The 26,484-nt window shown below is 40.4% G+C and overlaps 1 protein-coding gene across 2 annotated transcripts in view; it reads right to left on the bottom strand.

Moving 5' to 3' along the window:
• Positions 1 to 4,247: 4,247 nt before the first annotated feature.
• Positions 4,248 to 26,484, bottom strand: part of GTF2F2 (general transcription factor IIF subunit 2) — a 140,519-nt gene continuing 118,282 nt past the window's right edge. Inside the window, exons 7-8 of one of the 2 annotated variants that reach the window (XM_061434545.1) lie at positions 18,671 to 18,814; positions 4,248 to 5,651 (exon numbers count right to left, since the gene is read on the bottom strand). In XM_061434545.1, the coding sequence (XP_061290529.1) occupies positions 5,532 to 5,651; positions 18,671 to 18,814 (264 nt within the window). In that variant the 3' untranslated portion in view covers positions 4,248 to 5,531. Of the gene's footprint in view, positions 5,652 to 11,244; positions 12,237 to 18,670; positions 18,815 to 26,484 lie in introns of those variants that run through there. The other variant, XM_061434544.1, reaches the window with a different exon arrangement.

Here is a 26,484-nt window from a genome sequence, read left to right as displayed (position 1 = left end):
TATTTTTTCATGTACCTGTTGGCCATTTGCATGTCTTCTTCCAGCCACTCCAGATTTTTCAGCTGCAAACGGTAAGCCAGGCCAAACACCCACTAGTGGTGGCTGCTGCTGCTAAGTCGCTTCAGTCGTGTCCAACTCTGTGCGACCCCATAGACGGCAGCCCACCAGGCTCCCTCGTCCCTGGGATTCTCCAGGCAAGAACACTGGAGTGGGTTGCCATTTCCTTCTCCAATGAATGAAAGTGAAAAGTGAAAGTGAAGTCGCTCAGTCGTGTCCGACCCTCAGCGACCCCATGGACTGCAGCCCACCAGGCTCCTCTGCCCGTGGGATTTTCCAGGCAAGAGCACTGGAGTGGGGTGCCATTGCCTTCTCCACTAGTGGCGGCCAGTCATCACAAAGTGAGGAAAAGGATAAATACAGAAAGCTCTACTCCAGCCTCAGCTCTTAGGGAGGCCTCCCAGGCCAACTAGGAGTAACTGGGCTTCAGAAAGGAGTCATTTGACCCTGTTTATTTCTAACTCCTATCTTCTTTATTGATTAGCATTTGCAGTGGTGACAAATGATTGGGACCTCAAACCTCTAACACACAATTCATTAAAAGTTGGTTGGGACTGAAGCAACTTAGCACACGCACACACACACGTTGTAGGGTTGTTGTCAGGATTACATGAGTTGAAAGAAAGTGAGAGTGTTAGTCGCTCAGTCGTGTCCCACTCTTTGCAACCCATAGACAGTAGCCCACCAGGCTCCCTGTCCGTGGGATTCTCCAGGCAAAAATACTGGACTGGGTTGTCATGCCCTCCTCCAGGGAATCTTCCCGATCCAGGGATGGAACTGGGTCTCCCGAACTGCATTTTGTAGGGCTGTTGTGAGGATTACACGAGTCACAGGAGTCAAATGCCTAGCAGAGTGTCTGGCACACAACAAGAGTTCAGTAAACAGTTTAAAGTGGAAGCTACAGCATTGAAAAAGTCCTCTTCTAATTTAGATGATTTCTAACAAAATCAGAGAGAAACTGTAAATTTTCTTATGATAAACCATCATAGACTTATACCGTCAGTCTGTCGGGTGTTACATCATGCTACTGTATAATCAATGGTGGCACCTGCTCAAAGGAAAGGAAGTAGAAAGAAGCAAGCATGGGAGTATGAGAAGAAGAGTAATGCTGCAAAGTGATCTCTGACCCCTCCTCTTACATACTATGAAAAAGATATTAGGCTTAGGAGCATGCGCTGAAATGTCAAAGCAATGAAAACCGAACCAAAAAGATACTCAGCTTGTCACCTCTTGGACCATCACACAAATGCCATGGAAAATGGCCAATACAGTGAGATGAATGGCGAGCTTTCAGCAAGTGAAGTCTGAACGAAGGCAGCTACCTTTCAGCTGGTGCCACAGCTAGTGTCCTCCCGTCACATTCCACTTCATCCTGGACGCCCATGGAGCTCGAGGAGTCCACTCTAACGCTGCACACCCTACGTGGGTGCTTGAAGTGTAACAGGGATTATAAGTTAGCAACAGGAGCCTGACTTTAAAGGAGATGATGTAACCGTGTTCTGTGGGTCAGGAAGGGCTGGGTGTCTGGATTCAGGCAGGGGATGTCAAAGACCACTGGTCGCCACTTTGATCGCCTTTTTCCTGGTTTGGAGGTGAGACGAGGGGGAGTGAGGCTCATGGGCTTCTGGGAAGGTATACTCTAGCATTCACTTTATCCCAAAAGGGCAGAATTCTCCTAAAGAAGGACTGGTACTCATGATAATATGTCGGGCAGCAAATGGTTCTATAAAATGGACATTATCTACTTCTCAGCACTAATTCTTTAAACGAGACAGCATTTTACAGCATTTGATACATTGCCAGGCACTGTTTCCTCTTATTTTCATTAATGTGTACCAATGGTGATGAAAAGGACTTCAAAGAAAATGTGATCACAGACCATCAGGAACAACTGCACCTTTGCTGAAATCCAGGAGAGCTGCTTCTGATACCATAGCGCTAAACTGGCTCACTTTTTAAAGATATATCACTTTGGATGCTACTGGTAACATGTGATTTCAAATCTTTCCAATGCCAAGCAACCACAATCTTACTACATTTTGTCAGTTAAAATATCCCCAAAGTGTGTGCACTGGTTGAGTTTAACAATCTCACTGATTACATATGGCCTTCCTGTTGTCTTCTTCAAGAGATGGGAATACCAGACCACCTGACCTGCCTCTTGAGAAATTTGTATGCAGGTCAGGAAGCAACAGTTAGAACTGGACATGGAACAACAGACTGGTTCCAAATAGGAAAAGGAGTTCGTCAAGGCTATATATTGTCACCCTGTTTATTTAACTTATATGCGGAGTACATCATGAGAAATGCTGGACTGGAAGAAACACAAGCTGGAATCAAGATTGCCGGGAGAAATATCAATAACCTCAGATATGCAGGTGACACCACCCTTATGGCAGAAAGTGAAGAGGAACTCAAAAGCCTCTTGATGAAAGTGAAAGTGGAGAGTGAAAAAGTTGGCTTAAAGCTCAACATTCAGAAAACGAAGATCATGGCATCTGGTCCCACCACTTCATGGAAAATAGATGGGGAAACAGTGGAAACAGTGTCAGACTTTATTTTTCTGGGCTCCAAAATCACTGCAGATGGTGACTGCAGCCATGAAATTAAAAGACGCTTACTCCTTGGAAGAAAAGTTATGACCAACCTAGACAGCATATTCAAAAGCAGAGACGTTACTTTACCAACAAAGGTTCGTCTAGTCAAGGCTATGGTTCTTCCAGTGGTCATGTATGGATGTGAGAGTTGGACTGTGAAGAAGGCTGAGCGCCGAAGAATTGATGCTTTTGAACTGTGGTGTTGGAGAAGACTCTTGAGAGTCCCTTGAACTGCAAGGAGATCCAACCAGTCCATTCTGAAGGAGATCAGCCCTGGGATTTCTTTGGAGGGAATGACGCTAAAGCTGAAACTCCAGTACTTTGGCCACCTCATTCGAAGAGTTGACTCATTGGAAAAGACTCTGATGCTGGGAGGGATTGGGGGCAGGAGGAGAAGGGGACGACAGAGGATGAGATGGCTGGATGGCATCACTTACTCGATGGACGTGAGTCTGAGTGAACCCCGGGAGTTGGTGATGGACAGGGAGGCCTGGCGTGCTGCGATTCATGGGGTCACAAAGAGTCGGACACGACTGAGCGACTGATCTGATCCTGTTGTCTTACGATGGGACATCTTACCCGGTGTATATCTCCCTCATCAGCCTTCCTCTCTTGCCATCTCACAGTGGTTATAAGGGTTTAGGATTTTTGGCTGCCAAAACCATGTTTATCAGAGCAAGAGGGTCCTGAAATAAAAGAAAAAGGGAACCTAGGTGGAAGAGAGAATCTCCTTCTTGACCAACAACTGTCTTTTTGTATAAATGAGAAAGCAATTTCAAGAAATTAATCAGGAATGGCACCAGTCTACCACCTATTCTACTGAATAGATAATAAATATTTAAGAGATAAGATACTGTCAGTGTGATAAGGTACCAGGTAACTAAAACAAGCTTAAGAACCAAGCTGGCAGAAAATAACCGAAGCACAGCTTTAGATGAGACAAAGTTGCCCTGGCAACTCTACCAGCAGCAAGTTCTGGCAGGTGCTGTCACTACCAAAACAAAAGGCAGGGGTAGAGGAGACACAGATCTGTTTCAGAGCAGTGTCATACACCCAAGAAGACAAGGTCTGGGGGAAGAATGGCAACCCACTCCAGTGTTCTTGCCTGGAGAATCCCAGGGACTGGGAGCCTGGTGGGCTGCCGTCTCTGTGGTCGCACAGAGTCGGACACGACTGGAGCGACTTAGCAGCAGCAGTAGCAGCATATACTCTGAACAAAGCAAATAACAGGTGCCCAGAATCCTCAGCTATGTACAGATATGTCACACCATTACCCATCTGCTTGCTTACACTGAACCTGAAGCAACTGGGAACTGAAAGGTAATGTAGGGATGTCCCTGGTGGTGCAGTGGTTACAGCTCCAATGCAGGGGGTGTGGGTTCGATCCCTGACTCGGGACCTAAGATCCCACATGCCTTGCAGTCAAAAAACCAAAACATAAAACAGAAGCTATACTATAACAAATTCAGTAAAGACTTAAAAAATGGCCCACATCAAAAACAAACAAAAAACACCTTAAAAAAAAAAAAGGAAGGTAATGGAGATACACTGTTTGGTTACTACAGCAAAATAAGGCAGGATAAGACAACTGGAGGTGGGAGAGGGGAGGGGACAACCTTCCTTAGTTTTATTTCACTGTGAATTCCAGGACAAAAAATCTAGTGCACTGGTACTCAGCTTCAGCATTCCGCTGCTAAAAAATCAAATAATACAGGAAAATATTTATCTCAGTGGACAGATTATTTCCATGATTTGTTTTAATTACATAACATTAAACAATTTTGGCATTTGCTGCTTCTTGGTTGTAAGCATACAGAAACAGCTGATAAAATTAACAAGTAAAAATAAATTCTTAATTGTGTTTAGTTTGCTAAATCTTCTTTCGTTTTGGTGATCTTATTCGTGGGTATGCTTTTGGATTGCCTGATATATAATAACATTTTGTGCTACGTAATACCATGGACAGGTATTGTTTTTATTTAAAACTAATTAAAAAGAAAGACAAAAGAAACACTTTCATTCCCCAGGAGCTGGCATTAACCTGTTTGTCTGTACACATCAACCTTACCCCTACAACCCTCCTTTAGTGGTAAACAGCCTTTGTCACACACTAGTCAACACAGGCTCGCTGAGTGTGCAGTAAACATCTTTGAGAAGCTTATGAGGGGGGATGTACATCCCGAATTGGAAAAGCATTTAATTTCTAATTATTTTAAAAGAAGAAAACAGGAAAGAAAGAAGTGACCACGACGTTTTCCACTTCTCATGTCGCTGTCACTAGGGTTAAGTATGCTATGATGAAAACTGCTGTGTTGAAAAAGAAAAAACAAAACAAAACAAACTGCTACCTTAGTACACACCCAAATGCTATACTTTCATTAATATGTGCAAATATGAGACACAACCACCTGTTTTAAAAAAAAAAAAAGACAGCCTTGCTCTTTGACAATTTCAGAATAAGAAACTTTTCTTTAGTTCCTTTTCAGAGTTTCTGTAGTTGCCTACTTTTTTTTCCTGCTGTGCCAGTCACTTTGGATCTATATCACTTCAACTCTTCACGAAAAGACAGGGAGTCCTCATTTAGAAAACACTTCCTAATTTTACATTTTAAAGTTAATATTTAAAAAGAAAAACCTTTCAACTCCCCACCCCATCATGAATAATCTGGTTTAATACAAGTATATAAATAAAGGTGTTCTTTTGCCTCAAAAATCATTTAAGCAACTTTACAAGAATTATTGTTTAAAAAATTTACCTAGAGAAATTAAAGTACCAGTCATTTACCCCCTATAATAGATAGTGCTCAAGGATTCACGTATCAAGGCTGTCTTCTCAGTTTATCATCCTTTAGTTCTGTTAGGCGGGCTTCGCATGTTCTTAATCACTTTTTTCTTCTACTTGATAATGTCTGTATTCTGGCTTCAGTTCCCATGTGTTTTTGTGGATCCCTTTTACATTTTGAACACCAATTTCCTTTAAGATGTCCTTCAGGTACGACTGAAAAACAGAACCAAAATAACCTTGACAGATGAGATAAAGAAGGCAAGAAACAAAATATAAAATAAAATGATACACCAAACTACATTTACAAGTAACAAAAATTATGATTCTGAAAGCCCCATTAGATTTCTCTGTAAAGAATTTCAATAAACTGCCTTTTTGATTATCTGCATACAATACATGATATCTGCACTAAATATGATTATTTGCATTAAAGGGCTTGGAAGTCCTGAATGCCAGCAGCCCTTGAGAACTAAAAAAAAAAAGAAGGAAAGAGAATCTAGAAGGAAATACATTTGCTGGTACTTAATTTACACAGTATACCAAGTGTAATGAGCTCCCGAGTTCCATGGTATCACTGAGTTCACAGTCAGACAGGGTTATTCTTGGATAGGAAACAGTCATTTTAGAAGCAGGAGCATATGTTATTTTTCTATGAAGCAAGCACATGACAGGCACCCAGAATTCTCAGTTCTAAGGTGAGTTCTCAAATTTGCTATTGGGCCACTTGCTTTTCTTGTGTAATAAGATAAGTCATTATGTATGTTTAATATTGTTTGTATCATGTGGCCAAGGTTGCCTAGACAGAGGAAGGGAGAACAAGATATGTTAAAAACCCCGAGGGCTGCAGTTTTCTTGGGCTTGGGTCCACCAAAGGATAGAGGTGAGAAATGACAGAGGTCAGAACTTTGAATCATGGTATTTCAGGCACCTGAAAATTCAGGTATTACCCAAATGATCACAGCTGCTGCTAAGTCGCTTCAGTCATGTCCGACTCTATGTGACCCCATAGATGGCAGCTCACCAGGCTCCCCAGTCCCTGGGATTCTCCAGGCAAGAACACTGGAGTGGGTTGCCATTTCCTTCTCCAATGATCACTAGAGGCATGGAAATGATGGCTATGAAAAATGTAGTATCAAACCCCACCTTTGCTTGCCAATGCCCAAGGTGAAAAAACATTTCACTATAAACCAATACAAATTACAGTACTTCCTTCTTGGGGAAGAGAGAAAAGTTAAACATTTAAAACAAATCCCACCCGCCCCCCTACACAACCAATGAGCCAAACAAGAATTTTTGTGTGTATGCTTCATAGAACAAGTTACAGGTACATTACAGTGACTCATCCCATTGATGGAAGATGTAATAGGATGTAAATTTTTTAATTTATGGAAATGAGGCACTAATTTTAAAAAATGGCTGATAATGGCTTGATTATGTTGAAGGCGGTGCCTTTCTCAAGTGTGATGCTAGACTACCTGCATCAGAACTTCATGGGGGCCTGTGAACTAAACCCTGCTGTAGGTCAAGTCCATTAAATCTCTGGCACCAGGCTTGGGAAACTGCATTTCACAAGCCCCCTGGAGCCTGACTGAACTGAAGTCCACAGCAAGTGCTCAAAAGCTTCTTCTGGCTCTAACGCTCTGGGATCTTGGGTCTTTGCAGTGTTATTTAGTTTTCTGAGCCTCACGGTTGCTGGAGAGTGTGTGTTAACCGACACCATCGAACACCACCGAACACCACCTTACACTGACCGGTGCACTGCTCTACAGTTTCAACTTTTATTTAGGGGTCCCTGGTTAGCACTGGAACTACATACAGGTCTCTCAAACGGCCCGGATGGCTCAGCTCTCACTTGAGCGGCTTCCCCACCCCAGCAGGTGGCAGCAATGAATCGGTGGAGGCCTGGGTTTCCCCAGGAGGAGGCCTGCCTGCCTGCCTGCTTCCCACGCCTTCTGTAGCTGGCTCCAACGAGGGACCCGTGTAAATGAGTCAGCGAGTTACTGAAGTAGGCTTCAGACAACCAGGTAATATGCATGCCTGCCATCTGCTACTTCAGATTGCATAGAAAACATGGGACACTGTTCATAAATGACTTTCTAGTTAAACAGGATTCATAAATGGAAAATGATGGGATGGGCTTCGGTTTTCAGTTTGGGTGCCATGAATGATTTCTTTGTAAAATTCCAAAGAATGGTTTATTGTGCGAATAGCTAGACCCTGGGTGCAAACAAGCATACAACTGGGGACACAGTGCAGGCTCAAAAATGAAGACAGCAGTGCCAGGAGCACTGTGGCTGCCAGACAGACACTGTCTTCTCCTCAAGCCTACCATGCCCGTGTACATAACCCGGGCACAGAAGATGAAAAGCCTAGAGAGGGCTAAACACAAAATACTGAGTGTCTTAAGTGTACAAAGTCAGTTGCCTTCACTCTCATTTTATTGCATTAGTATAATAAAGTTAAGGAGTATTTTTTTTTTTAATATAAAGATGTCACTCTTTTTTTTTTTTTTTCTTTTTTTAACAAGAATGCCAAGACATAGTCAGGGGTCCATTAATTTGTCAGTTAACAAGATGGGATTAGGGTCATGGTACAGAATTCTCTTCTGGGGTGGGAGAAGGGGCAAACTTCGGAAGTTTGACAATGTTCCAAATCCCAAACCTAAGACCACTCGACTAGAACCAGTTGAGTTAACTTGGCATTAGCATTAGCAGAGAGAGTAGCAGTGACAGTAGAGAAAAACAAGGTCAGAAAACCCTAGAAGGACGGACACAAGGAAAGAACGGGGAGATTATGTCATTTCTCTGTTTAAACTTTTCTCTGACTTCCCCTTTGGCCTTCAGGTTAAATTCCAAACTCTCCTGCAGGCATTCACCCAGGTCTGTCTTTTCCCTTTGGCCTCATCCTCTAGTACCTCCTGGCCGGGCACTGGCCATTTCTGTGCCTGCACGCTCTTGTTCCCCACCCTTTGCTTTCCCTGTAAGGCTTATCCTCTTCCTTCAGATCAGAACTCCTCATCCTTTTAGACTTGGTGCAAATGTCACTTTCTTGAAGGAAACTTCTCCAACGGTCCCACCTCTCAGATCTACACTTCATGTGGTGTGAACTTCCAGGGAGAGCCCTCACAGCATCAGAGCTCTCTGTGTGCACGCCTGTCTCTCCCATCAAACCCTGTGCGGCCACCGCAGGGCCTGAGTGCACGTCAGAGGCACGGGGCACACGAATGCTGAATGAATCGGGTATGCTTCAGAGTTAAGAGAGGGGCGAGGAGGGTTTAGCTCTTGCAGCGGGGTGGTGGTTGTTGGGGGAGATCACTTAGACGGCCCAAGGGAATAAACTCTGCTAGCTCTGTTGTCCTTTCTCGTCTCACTACCACATACAGCAATGACCCTGTTTGAGAAATAAAAATTGGTAAAACTGTATTACCTGAATCTGAATTTACTACTAACATTTGTATTGTGGTGCTAAAACACTATTGAGACAAAGCTAACTGGGGTGGAAATTTTTAAAGGTTTTAGCAGGACAGAAGATTAATTGGTAATCGGACTTCCCTTTTAAAAACATGTGCATCTTCACACTTAGATTGATCTGAGCACCAGGCTGAGTGGCACACAGTCTGTTTTCGTCCTCAGAGTTCACAGCTTAAGATCCGGGTGTGTACGGGGGAAGCAAGGGCATGTGAGCAGGCAACCATAAAGTAAAACAGAAGCCCAGGAACAAGGACACATATGTAGGACATCATGGGAGCACTGGAGAGGGGCTGGAGCCAAGATGCTAGGTTCTTTGAGGAGGGATATTTGATCATTTGAACTAAACGGCAATTCTGTGTGGAGACCAAGGGGGACTAGTTCTCCTCTTAGCATTAAATAGCCCTAAACACTGATTCTGCAATTTAATCTTTGGCCTAACCACTTGTATTTTAAACAAAGGAATCTAGAACTGAGAAGATCACCTTTATGTCACATAGGACTGGAAAGATTTCTCACTACCCACTATGGGCAGTTTGGCGGAACAAGAGCTGAAATAATAAACTGGCTCAAGTCCAGCAAGTCTTCATCAAAGAGAATGTGTGGGGGCGTATTTACAGCAAGTCTGAATGCAGAGAAAAAAGGGAGAGAACATTACAGCCTCCTTGCAAGGGAAGGCAAGGCACATTCTGGAGCCCAGAAGTCTACTGAGGAGGATGTGCTGTGCATTTGTGGATCAAGACAAAACTGTGGTGGCCAAAAGGCTGGAAATTCACACATCAAATTCCTGATTTCTCCCCCAAGATTAAGACAAACCTAGTCACAAGGCACACACCTAGTCACGGTAGCCTACTTTAGCTTCTCTTCTTCACTCTCCTTATCACCTTCCACCCTTGCCATTTTTCATATCATCTTTTCCTCTACTGCAAATGGAGGATTTATCTGTTTCATTATAAAATTTAGTGTTAAGCATTACCACAGATAATAATGAATTAATTATACCTAATTCCTAAAAGTTGATTTAAAAAAAAACAAAAACATATATCTTTGACAGAGAGCTGATCACCAAATAATAATGCTTTTAGGTAAGATAAAGATACTACCTTACTAGACTTCTCATCACAAAACAGTCCCCAAAGGCTGGAGTGAATGTGTATTACATAAATCTACACCAAAAGATGGCACTGGTTAACAGTCACCAAAGGGAAACTGCTTATACGCTTTTTATACACTGACCCAGTGGCAAGGGCATCCATGATCAGTTCTGTGATCATTTCAAAGTATCACTTCATATTTATGTGATTTTGTATGATTGACTGTGACTCCTGTAAGCAAGGCTGACAGAACAGAGGTCGTACTGATGAAGAGGTCAGTGGCTCCAAGGCACAGCATTCTTTCATTAAAAAAAAAATTAAACAAACTACATACTATGCATAAGCTGTGAACAAAGGCAACCTATGTTCTCCCTCTTTTAGAGAAAACCCTGAACGAGGGAGGGAAGGCGGTGCTGAGGGCTTCTCTGGAACCTGGGCCATCTCAGCATTTTTCTCCCCCTTTCCTGCTGGTTTCGTCTCTGTTTTTATACTAGTCTCTGCCGTTTTCCTCTCAGGGTCCCACAGGCTGCATTCCTCCCTTTGTAAAAACTCTAAGGAGTACAGAGATGACGGGTAATGAAATGGTCAAGCCATAAACCCTACCCACTCCACAGCCCTCCCCACTTAGTCCAAACTCTAAAATAAGAAATTTATTGCTGCATTAACATCTATATGCTGGTAAATCATCTTACTTTCAGTAACACTTCATCTGTCCAGCGGTGGCAAGTGACTCACATGCTTACATATTTCAGATAAAGTTTACTACCTTTGGGCCAACTTTGAATTTTAAGTATGTTTAAAGACATGCTTTCTAAATTGTATTAGTTTATTTGTATGCTAAACATAACTTAACCTTGGAATACTGCAAAGTATTCCAAGGCTCGGATATTATGGCTACCAACTGGGGGAGAAAGAAACATACATATATACATATAGTTAATGTTAAAAACGTTAATTAGAAAAATACAATCAAAAGATATTCAAAACTAGATAAAGATGAAAAAAATTCCTACTGAAATATAAATATGAATTCTCACATTTAGAACTACAGAAACTAACTGCATTTGGTGTGATGAGTAGTTTAGCTATTTTTATTTTTTAATTGGAGGAAAACTGCTTCACAATGTTGTGTTGGTTACTGACTGACGTGTAGTTTAGACTGTACAAAGAATAAGAAGATGTCAATTGACATAGTCATTATTAGTCCATCTGGAAACAATGCTAGAAATTAAATGGCAAGCAAGAGAGTCTTTAGGTATTTATTTTACCACAGACAATTTTTAGAAAATTAGCTAGATGATGAGGCATTATTCACCCTTAATATATATAGAATAGACAGTAAAGTTTTACTCTAATGCAACAGTATATAAAAGCGCTTGCTGCCTAAGGATTAAAAAAAAACTGATGACAATCGGGCAGTTCCTCAGTTAAACGGAGTTACCATGTGACCCAGCAGTTCAACTCGCAAGGGAAATCACAATAACTTGTACATAATGTTCATATCAGCCTTATTACAGTAGCCAAAAAGACGAAACAACTATCTGTGGGTGAATGGATAAACAAATCGCTGTATACTCATATAATGGTATATATCTGGCAATAAAAAAAGAAAATACTGATACGTGATACAACATGGATGAAACTTGAGAAGACATTATGCCTAAATCAAAGAAGTCAGTCATAAGAGACCACATATCATACAATCCCACTCATAGGAAAATGTCCAGACCAGGCAAATCTTTAGAGACATAGCGGGGATCAGTGGTTTGCTAGGGCTGGGGAGGGGGTGGGTGCACAGGAGAAATTGTTAACAGGTACAGAGTTTCTTTGAGGGGTGACTAAAATGTTCTAAAATTGGTTGTGGCAGTGGTTGTACAACTATGTGAATATATGAAAATCCACTGAACTGTAACTTAAAAAAAAAAACACAATTGTACTGAAAACAAGGTTTTAAATTGATGAGGAAAAAAAGACCTCTCTAGCTGACAACAAATTAAGATAACACCAGTTTTTATTACCAAATTACCCTGGGTAAAGTAAAATTTCCAATTAACAGTGGCAAGCTCTTTGGATCAGTCCATACAGGCTGGAAAATATGATGGAATTAGAATATCCGTCTTGGCACATTCTAGAAGGAACACTCTGTTGCAACACAGAACTGGAGGTGGCCAGCCAGGCAGGCACCGTAAGGTTTTCTGCCAACAGGTGTAGCCTCTGGGATCAATTCCCCTGCTGAGCTAGAGAGATCAGAAGCTTCAGACACTTATCTAAGCCCACAGGGTAATGTCTGCTCTTAGGTAGAGACCAACACACAGAAAACGACTTCTTCCCCAAGATAATTCCCACAAGACGGCACGCCTGAAACAAGTCTGGCTTTCCAGTTTGCTCTAGGGACTTGCTTTAGGGATCAAGAAACCAGGAGGAGGCAGCTAATGAGCTTAAACATTTATTTTTTACCTCTTACCTTTATTCATTTTATTTTAAAATCAAATGGGACTGGAAAGGTAGAGAAGGAGATTTTATGGGTAATGACATTTCCAGAATAAACACAAATTGTATGGCCTACTGCTTAATTAAAAACTCTAGATTTTGTATGTAGATAATGCCCAATTTTGCTTACTGGGAGCCTATGTCAGATACTGCTTTTATCTACGTAGTATTTCATATAAAATAATGACTGGTTATACTAACAAATTGACCCCCCAATTTTACCTCATTCAGAATTAGGTAAAAAAATAAAATAAAAAGGCTGAGACAAATCATAGGATAAATTAAAAGAGAAAATGTTGCCATTTCATAATAAACTTGGTAGTAAATCTATTAGTTATTAGAACCTTCTCTTCATAAGGAAAGCATTAAAATTTTATAAATGCATTTAAATTTTATCCATTTATATTCAACATAGTTAATAATTTATTTTAATAGGACATTTCATACTCTAAAACTTTTAAGTAAGGCTCAAATTAACAAGATAGCAAATAATTATTTTTTAGCACTACACTCTAACCTACTGAATTAACCAGCAGCTACAAATAATTATTTTTTAAAATGGAAGTCTCACAAAGGGCTGTCACTAGTTAATATGCTTTGCTGGGCAACTGGTGGTCTTTTTAGTTTTGGTAATACCATTTGAAATTAAAAACTTCCAGTTATAGAAAAAATGAAGAGAGAACTGAAAGGAAATATGTGAATAGAAAGGAAATGATAAAGATTCGGGGGAAAAAAGAGAAAAGGAATCATGTAAAAAAGGAAAAGCCTATGTCAGAACAAGACATATAATAAAAACACTTATTTAGCAGTTCATTTTGGGAATGAACTTTAAACACTGAACTTCAAAAAAACAGGTTTTTTTTTTTTTTTTTAAATTGGAGGACAATTGCTTTACAATGTTGTGTTGGCTTCTGAGGAAAAAAAAAATGCCCTGTTTTTACTTGGGTCAGGAACTGAATGAGCTAGCACAGAGCTTAGATTCCATTTTCCATGTGTATGGCTGAGACTAGTGAGACGATTCTTAATAATACAGACATTTTCAAAGCAGTCTGAGAGAGAAATTAGCTCCCCCCTCCTGTCATTAAAAAGGGGTTCCCATTGTCAGAAAAGCATTTTTTGAGTTTGTCTTTGGATATACACGTGTCTGAACAGAAGAGGCGATGCAGTAAGACCTGGGCTCAGGCCACTAGGCAACTCCTGCTCTAGGACTATGACTGAACTGTCCCTAAGATTACTTTCACCTTTTAAGATTCCGAGCCAGAGAGGTAGGATACGTATGTATCATAGTATGCGACACAGACGTCATGAAGAGAAAAGAGGAGTAGTACACTTCCGGCTTGAGCAACTTGGGGCTCGGTGTTGTTACTGCAGTGGGGCAGTCTGGGGGGTTGGGGTTGGAGGGATGTAGAAATCAAGAGTTCTGTTTTCAACAGACTAAATCTGAGGTAACAGCAAATGACCACGGCTCAGCGGGTGCTATTTCCGAGCCAAGTAGTGTGGCGCAAGGGTGCGAGAGGCAATGGGCCTGGCCGATGGACGGTCCTACCCTATCCTCTTGGTTCAGGAATGAACATCCAACCCCTGGCGCGGCAATTAAGATCTTCCCTGAGCTTCTGCTGGAATAATCAGGGCAGACATTCTCCGTATGCTTTGAGGCTGCTGGCTGTGAAGTGCTTCAGGAGGCCACTTTGTCTACCACACAGCTAGATTCTGCCCGAGCAGAAAGACAACACCCAGGAAAGACATAATGATGAGGAGAGATAGGGAGGGGTGGGGAGGAACTGGGCTAACTAAATAGTATTAGCAGCTGGATCCAGCCATGTCTAAAGCAAGATGCATTCCTGAACTTCTCAGCTACAGGAGCCAATACACTGTATTTTTACTTAAGCTAGTTTGAGCTCAGTTTTCTTTTCTTGCAGCTGAACAAGTCCCAGCCAACTGACAGGTCTATAACAACATATGCTTGTAAATAAACTTTTATTTTTTGACAGGAGAAATGCTAAGTATATCAAATTCTTTAGCCACTTTTTCCCTTTAAAAAACGTTGTCTTCTTGTATCTTACTGATGCCAAATTCCACTTATTTCTATTCAGGCCTGTCTGGAAACAAGCTCTGAGGATCAGGTTAACATTACCTTATTGCTGCACTGGCTTTATTAAAAGCCTATTTTGAGCAAACGAGCAACGGCCTGTTGAGCATTATTTAGCTCTGGGCAACTTAAGCTTAGGGATACCAAGCTGCTTCAAAATCAAAGCCATGCAAATCTTTGCCTCATTTTTCTTGTTGATGTGAACTTACTTTATAAAAGCATGCAAACTGTTCAATTACACGCTCTGAATTTAAAGGCAAATGGTCCACTGAGTCGACGTGATTGGGGACTGCTGATTTACAAGGGATCATCAATAATTAAAGATAAAGTTCCCTGAATCTTGACCTGAAATCAAATGGACGCGGAGCACAAGAAAATGAAGAGGTTCAGTTACAATTAGAGCTGATTTCTGATGACACTTTAAACAGAAATGGATGTCTGAAGAAACCCTGGGCAAGGGGTGCTGTGCTGGAGAACAGGGTGCTTGGGCTCATAGTGGTCTTGGCAGTCTGGGGTTTCAAAGGGAACAATTACATAAAGCTTTAAATGGCTTGAATTCCTGAAGGAAATGCTGCTATGCTATTATTTTACAGATACAATAAAATATGAAGAAAGACTTGACATAACACATTTAAGGTAAAAGAGCAAAGACTGTCAACAGAGAAATAATAGGCTTCCTCTGATATTTTACTTTGGCGGGGGGATGGTGGGGAGTCAAAATTTAAAATTCATGAAAACACTCCTTTAAATGGATGCTGTGTTTCTGACTTTTTTTATCAGTTACCAGAGCCTGGCCTTTTAAAATTGGCTTATTTGTCCTTAATGAGTAACTTTAACTCTCTGATTGCTTATGCAAGTCACACACTGGTGAATGAAGGATACAGGCTGGCCCTTAAGGGCAGTTTCTCTAATCAATAATTTCGCTTGCAGGAGTGAAGGTTTTTAGGAAGAAGACTGGAAGGGAAGGAACTGGAAAAACAAGAAAATACTTCAGATGCACTCAGAATGTCAAAAATGACATCCTAAAGGTCAGAAAGCAGATGGTAACTTAAGAATATAGTAGTAGTGCTAATAACAAAGAGGACGTGTTAAAATGAGCACATCGTGGTCAGAAATCTGGTATCAAGAGAGGCGCTGGGGGCCGCAGAAAACCAGAGCGTGTCATTAAATGCACTGACTAAAGAACTCAACACCAAGAAGATCTCTTTTCCTCCCTTTTACACAGGGCTCAAAAATTTGTTTAATAATACTAACAATAAATATTAGCAAAATACTTTGCTGTTGACAAATGCAACTTTCATAAACATTAAAATTATTACAAGGAACCTATAAACTAGGTATTTTTAAGACAAATTTACAAAGTATAATATTATACACATTTAACTTGAATATATTAGTAAATTTTATATTAAGAATGTCATATATCAAGTAAATTAAATATTAAATTATATAATGTATTAAACCATTAAATGCATTCAAGTACCTGAGGCTATTTGGCTAAATGGCAGGACTGGGACATGAACTGAGGTCCTGTTACTCCCAGTCCTGTGCTCTTTCCATCAGGAAGTCTCCTTCCTGGATCACTGACTTTAATGCTACACTGGGTTCCTTCATTCTCCTGGTACTGCTCAGACTAAAATCAAATTAGTAAGGGTGTGTGTACTGAAGCCCATTAGTACAGACCGACTTACGTCCTGTCACCCTTTTAAAAGAGAGAATTACCTACACGGAGGAGAGCTGGGCTCTAGCCACTTTCTAGGTCAACGGGCTTTGCCAGCTCAGTCTGAATGTGAGTGGGAGATGGAGAGGAGATGGAACAGGAGAGGGAGAGAATCATAGACGGAGCGCTGGCAGAGGTCACGATGATTATCCAGTCCAGCTCCCTCAGTTTTAGCGACGACGTGACTTCTCCAGATCCCACCGAGGTAAACGGCAGGACTAGAGCCCATGTGACCATGTCCTGTCCTCTCCTCTACACGAGAGTAACTGCAGCTCTGGCACTCTATGCTTTATTGAGACAGCTCTTTGTACCCCGCTCCTGCCACAGACAACAGGAGGTCTGTCAAAATCCACCCGAGGAAAATATGGTGGTCCTAAAAGGTAAAGGATGTCACCATCTCCTTTTCCTTAAATCACTTCATCTAATATTTATTGGATTGCTACCATAACTGTGTTGTGGAATGTATGAATATTTAGGGATGTGAACAATATACAAACCTGCCTTCAAACACTTAATGCTTTACAGGCAATTTAGTCCCTAATTAATAAAACTACTATAAAATATTTCAGTTTCTAGATCTGTTGTTCTCAAGCTCTTTGAGGTTCCCAGGCTCTCTGAGAATCTGACATAAACTACAAATCTGCTCCCCCCAAAAATCCACACATTTCTGTACATATTCAGGGGGTTGCTGGATCTCCTAAAGCCCACCTACTGACCATGAATTAAGAGGTTCTGTTAAGAGAGTCACTGAGTTCCACCACATAAAAATTATCTGAACAGCCAAGACAGAGAGAAAGCTAGTTATCCTTTTTCTCTGCTGCAAAATGAATAAACTTTAGAAACATTATGCCATTCCATGTTAAGGCAAAGAAAGAGCTTTCCTTAGCACTTATCTGAATGTCCCTCTACAAACACTTTCCCACATCTAACTGTGTGTGTGTTTTATTCTGTGAGACTATGTCATTTGCATCCAGAATATCTGGAATAGCCTTTTCATGTATATATAAAAATACAAAGATAAACTTCATTAAAAGCAGAAGAAATGGAGTTTAGCTTATGAATTATTCTATTTCAAATTTTTTAATCTAGCTTGGAATGCTGTTTCTAAGGCTTTGATGCTGAAGGGAGTGAAGTCATTAAGATGAGTTGATAATACTGCCAGCATGAGCACTTTCCTTCTCTTTGGTTAAAGAAAAAGTATTTAGGTCTTTTGGAATTCAAATTTCTTTCTTAATGAAAAAGTGAAAGCATGAAGCGTAACAGTAAAGAAATCTCTACAGAAGTGGGAAACTGCACCATCAATACTGAAGTTTCAGAAATAATTTCCTGAAGCTTTGAATACATTAAAAAAAAACAAACCATGGAGTCATTTATGTTAAAATATTTTACAAAACTGGTTATCTTGTTCCATATTCTGAGGCAAATAAATGGAGCAGTTAGAATTAACATATTCTTGGGCATCCTGGCAAGGTGGATAAAATGATAAAGGAAACTGGGTAAGAGGACAAGAATAAAGGGGTTTCCACCTAAGTTTTAAAAACCTGTAAGTAAAATACTGCTATAATTCAATCTGCCACTTTGCTAAGCTTAGGTGTGAGAAAGTTAAATGGAAGGAAATGTGACCCAAAGACTAGAGAAAGGGTTTCGATCCCTTCCTTGTTTCCAGCATTTTAAATGGATTAGAAACACAGATTATTTTCAGATAGGTATTAATACAAACGTCTGGAGAAGTGATTAAAAAATGATTATTTATAGAACAAAAATTTTCTAAAACATCAATTTATTAAAAATGTCCTTGAAAATGGAGACTAGGCCAACCCAAGCATAATCTCAACGAGCACTGTGAGGCTCTACAGCTCAAGTTTGAAAGGACCTAATGTTAGTGCTAGATGATTTAAAAAAAAATCCACAGAGAACAGTTCACAAGACAGGGATAAACAATCACTGTGAAAAAACAGTGACTCTTAAAGTTGAGCTTTTCTAGAGGGAGGGAGAAGAACAAATGAAAGACTAGAAATGCTATAAACAAAGAGACTTTAGCCTTAATGTCAAGGATCAGTCAAAGATCAAAAGGAGGACAAATCTGCCTCTTCTTCATATGAACTATTGATACTAAATGTATTTAAAATTAAAACAATGAAGCTGAGATTTAAAAAAGAAACAGAAAGGAAGAGAGGGGAAGAAAGAAAAGGGGAGGAAAGGAAGGAAGAAAAAAGACTGCACACAGACAGCTTTTCCATGCTGGAACGAGACCCAGCACCAGCACAGGTGCAGGTGAACTTACTAATTCACAACACGCTTCTCTTCAGTAAAGCCGTGTTAATGAAGCCTGTTTAAACCTATTTAAAGGATCAATGTGAGCATATACATACCACAGGTTGTTTTGTGATGTCCACCAAGTCCTTCAGATTATAATACTGATGCTTCTCAAAAGCTGAAAACAGCATGTCCAAAACGTGTTGTTTATCAGCTCGGGCTCGCTTTCCATCTTCTTTCTTTTTCCTTTCATATTCAATCTATGTGAAGAAAGCAAAAATCCCGAAGGCATCAATTCAATGTGCTCACTCTGAAACACAGGTACTCTTTTCCATCCTCTACTATTAGATTTTAAATTGCAAGGCAGCAGGTCAAAGAGCGGTAGTTCAGTATCTATGGCTTTCTTTGCTCCTAGGGCTCCTCAGACCTTTAAGGCTCCAGGAAGGTTAGTGCCCACCTGTAAACCATTTTCACTGTTCCCTAAAGCTTTATGTAATGTGTCCATTTCCTCCCCCAAAGCCCATCTTCACTGAAATCATATCATGTGGATCACAAAGTCTATTTGCAACTCTTTGTTTTTGATTACCCAAAATACAGTAAAAGAGTTTATCTGTCTATGCCATTTGGTAGGTAATATCTTTCAAAATGAGAGTTTTTCAGGGCAGGAAGAAGGCTGAGGGGCAGAGAGATCAGACAACAGGTTTTCTAGGGAGGAAAAGCTTGGGAAATCTTGGTAAAAACCAAAGAACAAGGGTGGTGACAGGTGGCCTTTTCTCCTCCCAACCCCGTGACCTCCTTGAACTTGCTTCTTCTGTAAAATGAAGTAAGCAATGGCACGAATGGTGTTACCATCCAGACATATGTGCATTTGTAAAAAAGTTAACTCTTTATTGAAAACACGCAATTTGCTTGCATTCATGTCCGTTGATTAAGCTTTTCATTTTTTTTTTTTATTAACTTTATCTTGATAAAGCCTCAGAAACTTGTTAGAGGACAGATATATATATAAACTGTAGGGCTTCCCTGGTGGCTCAGTGGTAAAGAACTCGCCTGCCAATGAAGGAGATGCGAGTTCGATCCCTGGGCCAAGAAGATCCCCTGGAGAAGGAAATGGCAACCCACTCCAGTATTCTCACCTGGAGAATCCCATGGACAGAGGAGCCTGGTGGGCTACAGTCTGTGGGGTTGCAAAACAGGTGGACATGACTTAGCGACTAAACAACAATGCAGACCGCAGCAGCAGCCCACCTGGTCAATAAGCATCAGCAGGCTGCGTAAAAGCTGTCAGAGCACAATCTTTTGTGCATCAACAGAATTACTGTGAGAGAGAGAGACTAACTTCAAAGACGGAGAAATGCATATCAAAACATACAACTGAATTATGTACAAATTCCAGCTTCATATAGTTAGGCTTATTCTCTGTATTTTAACAAGAGAGACGTAAAGAGATAAAATCTAATTTCTATTGATGTTAAGACTAAAAATATACCTTAAATATAATCAGAGACTTTAGAGGCAAGAAGTAACTCTGACAACAGTATTGGTCTTTCAATAAATAAAATTAGGAGCTAGTCAAGAAGAAAGAGCTAAATTGAATGTCTTAATTTTTGTGATACGTATACCTGGAGAGTAAAACTTGAAATCCATTCAGCTCCTCAATAGATTAAGCATGAATTAGATGCTTGGTATTGCACTAAAACTGAAGAAAATAGCAACCCACTCCAGTATTCTTGCCTGGGAAACCTCATGGACAGAGGCCTGATGGGCTACAGTTCATGGGGGTCACAAAAGAGTTGGACACGGCTTAGTGACTAAACAACAACAACAACTGCACTAAAATATGGGAGTAAATAAGATACTCTCTTTCAAAAGGTATCCCTTTCTTAAGGCTCGTGTGTTAAAATGTATACAGAGGGCCTTGAGTATTTTAAATGTAGTAATGTAGTAAAAGAGACCACAGAGTTACCTAGGACAACTCATGACGTTGGGAAAAAAGCGTAAATGCAGGGCACAGACTGTATTGTTGGGGATACTGGGCTGAGCCCAGTATCAGGTGAAAAAAAATGCACTTATGGTCAAAGGCAGAAGTACAGATTCTGCCCCAATTCCGCGAGAAAGGAGGCTGCAGAGCTATAGCCAAGACCAAAAGAGATGGACTTGGGGGCCACTCGAGACAGAATTTCTTTCTCTCGGGTTAAAAGGAGGAGAGAACTAAGACGGTGGCTGATGATGGAGAAAGAAAGCATGACAGACCAAGACAAAACCACACATCTACAAAAAGGAGGCTCTCTGGATTAAAAAGAGGAACAACGGCATGGAATACCTTAAAGTGATTCACGTTTAAGCCTTGCTTTGCTGACCAGTGTCTAAACTATGTCATATTTTCCCCCGTTTATAACTGTACTCAGTTTGCATCCTGAAATTCCCTTCCACAGCTGCACTGTGCTTGAAAGGGTTTGCTCTGTCCACTGTGATGAATAGTGTAGAAAGCAGGGCCAGAGGAAAGAGTATAAAAGTATGGACCACGGGAAGAAGATACGATAACCCTTTACTCCGACCAAGTGGAAGATAAGAAACTTAACTTGGCATCTACAAAATAGAGGGAGGTAGAATCAGACAAAGGAAGAGTGGAGAAAGCCTATTTCCTTCTTAAAGGCCTGAGTGGGGTGTGGGATTTCATTCAGTGAAAGGTCACTGTGAAGAAGGAATTCAAAGCGCCTGGACTCCATCTTAGGCCTGTTCATGCTGATCATGCTCAGCCACCTTTCCAATGGACTCTGAACTCTGTTTAGTGCCTATGAAAACAACAACAGAAGGATAAGACCCCCTCCAGACAGAGGGAACCTTGAAGATCGTATCTAGGTTACTCATCGCCTAAGAGAAAACATATACTAATCACCCCTTCCTCCAGAGAGGCCATAAATTTTTCTGTATCTATCGGAGTGTAACCTCGGGTTTACCGATTATTGGCTAATTGTTTGACTGTTTGAGCACATGAGCACATAGCACGTGGATGATGGGGTTATTGGGATTGTATTTTCCTTGGTTTATGTAAGTCTCAAGGAATTTGGAGTGGTGGGTTCAGACACGTACACATGGGGTATAAAAGATTTTCACACATGCTGGTCGGGGTCCTTGGCTAAGAGGAGACTCTGCCTTGGGCCCGCCGGTGTAATAAACTGCACTCCACTATCTGCATTGTCCTTCTGAGTGAGTTTGTTTCCCGAAACGCGTGGCTACAACAACTGATCCTCAAGAAAAACAAGACAGGTGGGAACCTAGCAAAAGGCTAGTGCTATGCTTTTGTATTCTCAGTATGGAGCCACAGTTGTACCGTATTCTTTCTTCTCTTCCATCCCAGCTTTAATTTATGCTGAAAGAAGATGGAAAAATTTAAATTCAGGGAATAGGAAACAGAAGTTATGGCAAATTCAGCTTCCACTCTTAGCCCTCTCTTCCTCATGTAAAATGACTCGAGAAGCTAGGAAGATGAACAGGAAAAAGGTTTTCAAGTAACAAAATATGCTGGTAAAGCAAGATAGGACTTCCCTGGTGGCTCAGACGGTAAAGCGTCTGCCTGCAATGTGGGAGACCCGGGTTCCATCCCTGGGTCAGGAAGATCCCTGGAGAAGGAAATGGCAGCCAACTCCAGTACTCTTGCCTGGAAAATCCCATGGATGGAGAGCCTGGTAGGCTACAGTCCATGGGGTAGCAAAGAGTTGGACACGACTGAGAGACTCTACTACCAAAGCAAGACAGTCCACTTTAGAGAGGGCATACAGTCCAGTAGGCAGTAGAGAGGAAAAACTTAAGCGTCTGTTATCAAGTTGTCCCAACCCTAAAAGCCATAGGTCAGACCCAAAAGGACTAAAGATAAGAACTGAGAATAAATTAGAAAGAAACTTCAAAATCAATACTGAAGGTATTGATTAAGAGTCAGATTAGGTTGTGATTTGTAATGTTAATGAGCAGTGAGAAAAGTACCAATTCTACACAGAAAATTTTCTTTTTAAATCTTGGTTTACATGTTTCAATCTCAAAAACACTGCATTTAACATTGGTGCTCTCCTCCTTTAAAATGGGGAGAAAACACACAAGACCTGTATGCTTATCTTTCTGCATTAACCACGCCTATCAATGGCTCAATAAAATTTTTGTAGTACTGCATTATTTAAATCTTTTTTTTTTTTTTTAATAATGTTCAAGACAGATCCATCACCCCAATTCTGCTCTGTGGTATCAGGTGGTTCCAAAGTACATATAACTATAAAAAGGGACTAAAATGATCCCATGATCATGAAATTATTAGCAACAAATTATACTCATGCCAAAACTAAGATCCCTGAGGTAACTTCTCTTTTCTAAGCTCATCAGTGTACAAATGAAGTCTTAATATTGTACTTATAACTCTGTACTAAAAGTTAATTTCACAAATAAACAACACACGATATGCACCAGTCTAGGAAAAGACTACTGTTTGGATATAATGTTATTTCTTCTCCTCTTAGCTCTTTTTCCTTTGGGCATTTTGTTTTGCACTGGCAGTATCAGGAAACGACACTCAAAGCAATCAGATTTCTAACTTGTTCGCAGCCACAAAATACTACTAGGCTAGTTATTAGACTAGAAATAGCTTTTGTGTTATATGAATTTTAATTACTGATATCTGCCCCCAGTGACCATAAACTAAGGCGTCACCAGCTGCACAGAAATGTCAATTCAGAAAGAACTTTCATCTCCAGGCACAAATTTTTATAATCCCCCAATTCCATCATATACAATTTTACTTTCAAAATATAAAACCAATTATTCAAGAATGAACTGCAACCAAATGTTGAACACCCATTGTGGATGTGGTATAGGGCTGTTCAACTGTCATTACTGAAACAATAATCCCTGACTAAAATTATAAATGCCACCCACTTCCAATTAAAATATTATAATACAGATGTCTGTAAATTTCTAGATTGTTGTTTGCAGAAATACTTTGATTGCTTTGTCAAGACAGTCTTTGTGGAGGTTTTTAACTTTTAAAGTGAGCGTGACAGGCTTGAATATCATGGTTTGCATTTTAAATCCTTATGAAAGATTCCCCCACCCCCTATGCTTCTATTTCTGCCTAATGTGTTGTTATCTCTTGGGAGGAAATTAATTCTTCAGGGTTGATCAGTCTTTGGTGTGCAAATTCAAATGGACAAAGCATGCAGCATTTTTTTTTTAAACCATGTAGTATTCTTACACTAGACTATATAATACAGTAGGCAAATACTGCTGAATAGGCCTTTAGATTCAGTCTCGCAGGCATCCACTTTAATCAACAAAATTCCAAATTTATATATATATATATATATAAATACTTAAAAACCAAAAAAAAAAAAAAAAAGCCAAGCCAAAAAAACACTCCCAACAACCTTAGTTCTGAAGATTAAGACAACACAACTGGTTGCTCCACAGAATGAAACAGTTTCTTCTAATGTTCTATCACTTTCAGACCAAGAGCTCTTGCCAGGGTGGGGAGAAAAGGCTAAGAGAAGTCTTCTTTTCAAGCTGGGGGCAGGGGGGTGGGGTGGGGAGTTGATGGTAATAGAGACAAGAAGATACTAATTCTTTCTAAAAAGCCTTGGGTTTAGTGGAAAGAGACTTCCTGGTTTCCCTTCTAGGTATCATTTTTGTTCCCCATGCCACAGGAGATGGCAGACATGCCACAAGAGACAGACAGATTTCCTGTCTCTTTGGATCAGTGGCTGAATGCCAGAACTACCTAGGTAAAAAATTTAAAGATAGTAGGCCTCCACATTAGATCAATACAACCAATCTCTGAAGGTATTTTCTTTTTAAAAAGCTTCCCAGGTGATTTTAGTCTACAGCCAGCACTGAGACCACTGTCTAGACAACAGAGGGCACTTTTTCTTTTCTTTCTTTTTTTTTTTTTTAGAAGAGTTACAGATTCTGTATTTTTGATTTTTATTTTATTTTTTAACTTTACAATATTGTATTGGTTTTGCCAAATATCAAAATGAATTCGCCACAGGTATACATGTGTTCCCCATCCTGAACCCTCCTCCCTCCTCCCTCCCCATACCAACCCTCTGGGTCATCCCAGTGCACCAGCCCCAAGCATCCAGTATCGTGCATCGAACCTGGACTGGCAACTCGTTTCATACATGATATTATACATGTTTCAATGCCATTCTCCCAAATCATCCCACCCTCGTCCTCTCCCACAGAGTCCAAAAGACTGTTCTATACATCAGTGTCCCTTTTGCTGTCTCGTATACAGGGTTATTGTTACCATCTTTCTAAATTCCATATATATACGTTAGTATACTGTATTGGGGTTTTTCTTTCTGGCTTACTTCACTCTGTATAATAGGCTCCAGTTTCATCCACCTCATTAGAATTGATTCAAATGTATTCTTTTTAATGGCTGAGTAATACTCCATTGTGTATATGTACCACAGCTTTCTTATCCATTCATCTGCTGATGGACATCTAGGTTGCTTCCATGTCCTGGCTATTATAAACAGTGCTGCGATGAACACTGGGGTACACATGTCTCTTTCAATTCTGGTTTCCTCAGTGTGTATGTCCAGCAGTGGGATTGCTGGATCATAAGGCAGTTCTATTTCCAGTTTTTTAAGGAATCTCCACACTGTTCTCCATAGTGGCTGTACTGGGAGGTGGGTCATAGAGGATCCTGCTGTGATGTATGTTGGAGAGTGTTTTGCCTATGTTCTCCTCTAGTAGTTTTATAGTTTCTGGTCTTACGTTTAGATCTTTAATCCATTTTGAGTTTATTTTTGTGTATGGTGTTAGAAAGTGTTCTAGTTTCATTCTTTTACAAGTGGTTGACCAGTTTTCCCAGCACCACTTGTTAAAGAGATTGTCTTTAATCCATTGTATAGTCTTGCCTCCTTTGTCAAAGATAAGGTGTCCATATGTGCGTGGATTTATCTCTGGGCTTTCTATTTTGTTCCATTGATCTATATTTCTGTCTTTGTAGAGGGCACAATTTCTTACGAGAAAAGGGATTCCTTATGAGAAAGGTCCTATGACTGGAGACTACGTAAAAGAATGCTATGGCATTTACACAGGCGGGATAATGATGTCCACAAAGTCAACCAGAACACAGAACATACACAGGCACCCTTACCTGCAGTCAGGGACGGATGCAGTTGAAAGGAATCTTATACATCAGTGACTCTATATTTGGATTATATGACTCTATCAGTAAAAAACCTTTTTCCCCGGCCATGTGCCTTGTGGGCTCTTAGTTCCCTGACCACAAAAACAAAAGCTTTATACTCTTATTATATTATAATGCTGTCTATGCTTTTAAGAGCTATGCAGGCGCCTCCACCAATTTCCGATACACTCTCATGGAGTTGGGGGGCGGCGGAAATCACTAAACATTCAAGCAGTGTAACATGGTAGCTTACAGTCAATCTTTGTTAATTAAAGAGTATATGACTCATCACTATAATTAATATTAATGACTCATTAACGCTATGACAACGTTAACAAAGGTTGATACCATGAACTGAAATGTCACTTGACGTTAAAGAGTCTCTTTAAAAGGGATGTGACGGCTTTATATCCTAACAAGTGGTTCAGAATACAATGTATTTGTACTTATTTTAGTACTAAAAAGACAGCAATGAAAAGCACTCCAAAAATATGACACTTGGAATCTATCCTTCTATACCTGCCAGGTAGATATAGTGCCAACATCACTCTGAACATGAATTAGAGGTCAGAGCTTTGATACACGCCAAAGTGCCAGCTCTGACCTAAGAGAGACTTTCCTTTTGCCTCAGAAAGGATGGTATGTAGCAGTATGACAAGAGTGACCCTTGTAATGGAACTAAAGAAAAAAACAATTGTAATTTAAAAATGTGGACTCACTAGGTCAAAGGAAATATAGATTATA

Source organism: Bos javanicus, chromosome 12 (assembly GCF_032452875.1).
Source record: "Bos javanicus breed banteng chromosome 12, ARS-OSU_banteng_1.0, whole genome shotgun sequence".
Lineage (NCBI taxonomy): Eukaryota > Metazoa > Chordata > Mammalia > Artiodactyla > Bovidae > Bos > Bos javanicus.
This window is presented reverse-complemented; position numbering and strand designations above follow the sequence as displayed.